The sequence below is a fragment of the Apaloderma vittatum genome, unplaced genomic scaffold (genome assembly GCF_000703405.1).
Source record: "Apaloderma vittatum isolate BGI_N311 unplaced genomic scaffold, ASM70340v1 scaffold22515, whole genome shotgun sequence".
NCBI lineage: Eukaryota > Metazoa > Chordata > Aves > Trogoniformes > Trogonidae > Apaloderma > Apaloderma vittatum.
Window position 1 is genome coordinate 18,407 of NW_009718204.1, and position 6,432 is coordinate 24,838.

Sequence of the window (6,432 nt, forward strand, 5' to 3'; positions counted from 1 at the left end):
GGGGATCTGGTGTGACCCACCATGGCCCAGGGAGGGTCAGTGGGTGCCCTAACAGAGGAGCTGAGCACCTTCCAAGCACCAAAAGCATCTTTCCTCCATTTAATTAATTTCATTTCATTTCGTCCCATTAATTAATCCTGTAGCTAGGTTGTCCCAGGCTGGCCAGCAGCGTGACAGCTCGGAGCTCTCCTGAGACATGTGGACGTCCCTGCCGCCCTGAGAGGGGACAACAAGTGAGGAAAGACCTTTGGAAAAAATTGCCACAGGGCTGGTGAAAGGTGGATGCTGCTGCCTTCTGGTGTGAGTGACCAAAGCAGCTCCGCCAAGGGTTTCTTGACCCAGGGTGCCTGTGACAGGTGCAAAAATCAGCCCCAACTCCCTTGTAACTAAACCAAGGAGAAGAGCCGCCCTGCGTGGCCAGCACAAGGAGAAATAACCCCAATCCCATGTCCTGCGGTGGCCAAGGGGTGGGAAGCATGGGCAAGCTCCCCTCCTTCGCACCTGTGGGTAGCTGCAAAGCCCAGAGTTCACCGAAATCACTTCCAATAACCAGAGGGGATCCCCACAGCTCTTCTCTGCCCAGCCTTGGTACCAAAAGCCAAATCGAGAGAGCCAAAACCACACCGGGAAGCTTCCAAGCAGCAACACCTCCAGCCTTGGGCTGCTGTGTGAGTGCACGTGCACGCATGAAAGCCTCCCAAATGTTCTCCTTCTCGATTTCCACTCGCTGGGTTGGCAGGATGGATCAATCCTGCTGCAAGGCAGAGGTGTGGGTCAGGGCTGAGCCAGGGGAGCAGAAGGTGGGCGCCGTGGGCTTGTAACACCCTCCTTGGTTTCTGTTCTTTATGTGAAATCGAGAGTCGGGTGGGGAAGGGGAGTTAAGAGCTGTGAGGAGCCTGGAGCACACGCATATGTGCGTGAACACAGCTCGTGTGTGCACACACGCGCTCACACATGCATGCAGGAGTGGGCACGGCTCAGATACTCATGCTCTAGAATCCTTTAGGTTGGAAAAGACCTTTAAGATCGAGTCCAATCACTAACCCAGCACCGCCAGGGCCACCACTAACCCATGGCCCTGAGAACCCCATCTCCACAGCTTTGAAATCCCTCCAGGGATGGAAACTCCACCTGGGCAGCCTGAACCACGGCTTGACAGCCCTTTCGGGGCAGGATCCCTGGCATCTGATTTAACCCACATCCACAGCACAGACACATTCCCTGCCACGGAGCCCCAAGGTCAGCTCTGCCTGCGATGGCAAACGCCGTATTGCTGGGGTTAATGAGGAACGTGACCCTCGCGCTCCTGCTGATGGTTTTGACGTGGCTGGTCCTGGAGGAGCTTTGCAGATGGGACAAGCACACGGGCTCCAGCCCCCATCACACTGGGGCTCTTGCCTTCAGAGTGTGAGTTTTGGGGGGCTACAGCTCTTGAAACGGAGGACACCGGTGTCCTTGGATGTGTCTGACAGTTCCAAATGTGGAACTCTCTCAATACAAATAGGAGCAAGGAGATGGGGTGCAAGTCAGATGCCCCATCTGTCCACACGGCCCTGAAGCCCACATGAGATCACTTGGCTCATTAACCATATCCTAACGAGCTCTGCCCAGCCTCAAGCTGCTGCCGGAGCAGCTCAGGGCTGGGTTCCCCTGGGCACGGGGCCAGGCAAGGATTTGGATTCAAACACTGAAGTTGCAGGTCTGTGCATGCAGGCGGCTGGGATTTAACCCAGACCTTGGAAAAAAGCCAAGACCAGAGTCCTAACCTTGGGCTAGGTGCTTCTGCAGTGGATGGGGTTGGGAGGAGGGTTCAGGGACAAGGAGAAAGGGAGCGTGCATCCTTCAGGAGCCAAAAATACTGCTGCCAGGATGCGAGAGAAGTTTTTAAAAGCAGGCTGCACTGAAACTACCCTGGCTCTGTTGTGGAAAATATCCAGTTTCTGCAGCTCCGAGGTGGTTCAGGGTATTTTTGGCCATTTATTCATTTTTCTACCCAGCCTTTGTGAGTCACAGGACACCTGCCCAAGCTGGCTTTGAAACGATGCCTCACCAAACCCACCAAGTTGGGGGGAATATCTTCGGAGGGGAGATGGTTTCCCTTGCAATGCTTTCCAGGGAGGCTTTTGGGGAATTTTCCTTTTGCTGTGGGCACAATGGGAAGAAGTGGAGCAAGGCAGGTGGAGCATCCCCGCTCCGGGTCGCCGGCTCTGGGATGAAGGGATGTTGGCAGTGGTGGGCATGGATGAGGAGTACAGTTTCTCCATCCCTGTCAGTGCAGGGAGAGTTGTTTTTTGGAGGGGCATCCCTTTCCAAAGAACATTCAGGTCTGGAGATGGGCTGGACACTCCAGGCTCATCGGCTCTGCGTGGGATGGTGTCTGCTCCAGGCAGGACCTGCTCTAAGCTGGGTCCTCACCATGATCACGGGAGGGCAAGGATGGCATCAGATGGTGATGTTCTTCTTAGAGCATCATGCCCAGCTCTTCCCAGTACAAGGAGCACGTCTGCAAGAACTGCTGCATCTTTCTGTGCACCTTCCCCTCTGATGGGAGATGAGGGATGCTGGGCAGAAGGTCTCAGCTCTGGCAAGATGCTCTCCAGTAGCACAAAGTGGGATCTTCCGTGAGACAACCAAGCCCTCCACCATTAAGGGTGCCCGTGAATATCCAGTCCTGGTCCTCTGAGAACCATCAGCTCCAACCTTGTTTCAGCCATGGACACCTGAGGCTGAGGACCATCAGGTGAGACCTCGGCTACATGTGACTCCCAGCTGGACATGGTCTCCTCATCCTGTTGCAAGACCACCCCGTGTCTGTGGTTTTCCTTGCTGTGATAAGACCGCTCCAGGCACCCACAGCCAGCTCTAGACCTTATGAGTCAGCTACATCCGAAGCCGGAGGCTGGGCTTAAAATTCCAGGCATGCAGAAAGCAATAATGAAAGAGATGGTTTTTTTTTTTCTCTCTTTGTTTTGCCTTTTTTTTTTTTCCCAAAAAATTGCAGTCCACAACCCAGGGAGAGAGTAAGGTGGTTTTGCTGGGGTCTTACTGAAAGCTGAAATGCTGCCAGGCTCTGAAGATGCCCATGACCTGCCATTCTCCCTGCCGTTAGCTGGTGCCATAATGTTGTTGTTATTGCTGGAGGTGCTTTGGGGTGAGCAGCTGTAGCTCAGCCCCAGGACGAGAGAGCCCGTCCCGAGCTCTTTGCACAACTCGTGGCATCCCTCGCTGGGGGTTTCTCCGGCCAACAACAACATTCAAACAATGTAACGCAAGCGAGAAGTGGGAGAGGCTTCAACATTCCAGCAAAACCTTCTCTGTCCCTTCTTCAGCTCAAGGAAACTAAAAAATAATACCCTGAATCCACCCTTTGCAGAGGACACAGGCTGCCTCCACCAGTGCTGGTATTTCTGGTGCTGGACTTATATGTTAAATCTATCACACACATCCCCTCCCCAGCTGCCTGAAGCAGTCAAGGGATGGAAAATCATCCCAAAGGGATGGCATGGGGACAGCCCTACTGGAGATTTGGGGCTGGAAAGGGTGGGGGGATGTGTATCCACCCCCCCCCCATTGGGGAGATGCGTATCCACCCCCCCCCCTCCATGGATGCTAGGGTTAAAGTTGGGAAGGAACGGGTGGGAGGAGAGGAGCTTGTCCTTGGCGGTGGCATTTCGCAGTCATCCAGGGCTCTCCTCCCTAGCAGAGCCCTGTACAGGGGTGGTACGGGTGCAGGGAGGGGGGTTACTGAGACTGTGGGTTAAACCAGGCATCTTCTCAAACTGCTTCCAGCATGACGAGAGAAGGGAAAACAAGCTGGCAGAGACACCTTATGGGATGTGTAGGCAGGGATGAGCTGGGGTTGGGAGCAATTTCAAGCCTTCACAAGCAGCTTTCCCATCCCAGCACTCAGCAAAAAAAAGGCAGAGAGGGGAGGCAGGAGCCTTGCTGGCACATGTGGAATGTGCTTTGCGAGGAGAGCGGCGCTGCCTGCATCTCCGTCTCTGATGGAGCTTTGGGCTTATCCTTCCCCCCTAAAGTAAATAGAGGAGTCAGAGCAAACCCAGCAGTGATGGGAATGATTCCAGCCCTGAACACGGGGCTCCTGAGCCTCACCATTCCCAGTACATGATGTTTGGACCCTGTGGTAACTCAGGTCTCTAAGTTGAAATCGAAACCCCTCCAGACACGCACGTGTGGAACCAGTATGGGCTTATGTCATCGTACCCAAGGAGATGGAATTTTCCTCCCCTGGATGGCATGGAAAAACCTGCCAAACACTTTTGCAGAGGTAGCAGAGACGTGGTTCCATGCCCACAGGCAGCCACTTGCACGGGGAAGCATCACTGCTGCGCCGCGGAGGGAGGACGCGGGCACAGCCCTTACCTGCAAGGATGAAGACTCCAACGAGGATGAGGAAGACGAGGAGGTAAAGCCCCACCACGGCATACTTCAGGGCTGCCAAGGAGCCCAGCCAGCTGCAGCGTCCTGCTGCTTTCATCCTCCGCCCGGGACCTGGGGTAGGGAGCAGGGGGTCAGGGAGAGCATTGTGCACCCAGTCCACCCGACCTCCACCTCCCAACAGGGAGAAAATATCACCGAACGGTTTGGGTTGGAAGGAACCTTCAAGATCATCTCATTCCAACCCCTCTGGTAGGAAAAGATCAGCATCACCCACCGTTGTTGAGCTGTGTCCCCCCCAGATCCAACCTTTCATCCCCACCCACTGCCTGCAGCCCTGGGGGTGCAATAAGGGGATGGAAGCAGATAGGACGAGAAGTGGTGGGTTTAAACTAAAGGAAGGGAGATTCAGACAAGATATAAGGAAGGAATCATTTATGCTGAGAGCAATGAGACACTGGCACAGAGAGGAGGTCGATGCCCCATTCCCGGAAACATCCCAGGTCAGGTTGGACGTGGCTCTGAGCAACCTGATCTAGTTGAGGATGTCCCTGTCCATGGCAAAGGCATTGGACTAGATGATCTTTAAAGGTCCCTTCCAATCCAAACCTTTTTAAGATTATAAGGTTCTCAGATTCCAACATCTCTGCCAGTCCCTGCTTGCCCAAACCTGGGTTCGCTGAGATCCAGCTCCTCTTCTACAAGCTCTGAGCAGCAAGAACTGTGTGTAAAAGAGGTGAGTTTTGTGAATAAAATAGCCAGGAGGGAAAATGCAAGGAAAGACAAGGAAAGACAAGGAAAGACAAGGAAAGACAAGGAAAGACAAGGAAAGACAAGGAAAGACAAGGAAAGACAAGGAAAGACAAGGAAAGACAAGGAAAGCCTCGTGTGCTGTGAATCCAGCAGCAAGGAGAAGTCATCTGGTTTGGGGCTTTGCATGTCGTCAAAGCTCCAGCTCATGCTGAAACTTGGGCCAGGTCATGGTCTCAGGTGGGAAGCCGGAGCCTGACACGGGCATAGATCCCTCATCCCCCTGCCCTCAACCCAAAGACAGTGATGCTTCAGCCTGATGCTTTGGCTCTCTGTGTGACCTCGTGCTGCCGGGACAGGTGCTGATTGCATTTCTGAGTTGGACCCTTGCAGAAACACAAAGTTTCTGAGAGCAGCTGAGAACCAGTGACTTTCACCCCAGGTCAGCAAGGGCCGCCCGGTTTTGCCTCTTGCCAAATCCGAGATGTCTCCAAGGAGACTCCAACAAAAGAATCATAGAATGGTTCAGATTGGAAAAGACCTTGAAGATCATCTAGTTCCAAGGTGGAGGAAGAGCCCAAAACTCCTCCCTCCTTGATATCTGGGTGCCTCCATCCCACTGCTTTTGCTCTTTAAGCCCTGAGGCACAACATAACACCAACCCAGAGCCAGACAGGCTGAAGCCAAACCTCCCTGGGAGGAGACCACGCTCACCCACAGTCACGAGCAACATCCTTCTCCGGCTGACACCAACCCTGCTGGGCTTTGGGACCTCACCCCATCCCACCCCTCATCTCTGGGGAAGCTGTGGGACTGCCAGAGATGGAGAAGAGGTACAAGGGGTTGGAGGTGTCCCTAGCTCACATAGACCCTTCCCCCCTGCACCCTTGCCCTTCCCCAGCTGATGGAGGATGGAGGTTTGCCAAAGCCTCCAGCGAGCAAAGGGTTACGCCGGGCGTATCACTTAACTCAGCCCAAGATTGGGGGCTCCAAAAGGATAAAGTGCTAAGGGGAGGGCCTTGCTGACCCCCGAGGGGGTCCTAAGGGTCCTGGGGCACTCAGGTGTGAGAGGCGGTTCCCCTCCTCCAGGACGTCTCCATCTGTGATTCATTACCCTCACCCTGTTCCCATTTACCCGTCACCGGCCAAACAGATGGAGCTGAGGGTTACGGAAAGGAGGAAAGCTGCAATATTTTTCTGACATTAACACTTATATCAAGTCCTGGGAGACTCTGGGAGGAGCTGGCCCCGCGCCTCAAACCACCCACTCCTCTTCGCTGCTCT

The 6,432-nt window shown here is 54.2% G+C and overlaps 1 protein-coding gene across 1 annotated transcript in view; it reads right to left on the reverse strand.

The window, feature by feature from the left end:
- The window catches only part of SCARA5 (scavenger receptor class A, member 5), a gene marked incomplete at its 3' end in the record, with an annotated part of 19,951 nt that overhangs the window by 11,455 nt on the left and 2,064 nt on the right, over nucleotides 1-6,432 (reverse strand). Inside the window, exon 2 of the mRNA XM_009870175.1 lies at nucleotides 4,384-4,512. Coding sequence (XP_009868477.1) covers nucleotides 4,384-4,512 — 129 coding nt within the window. The remainder of the gene's footprint in view (nucleotides 1-4,383; nucleotides 4,513-6,432) is intronic.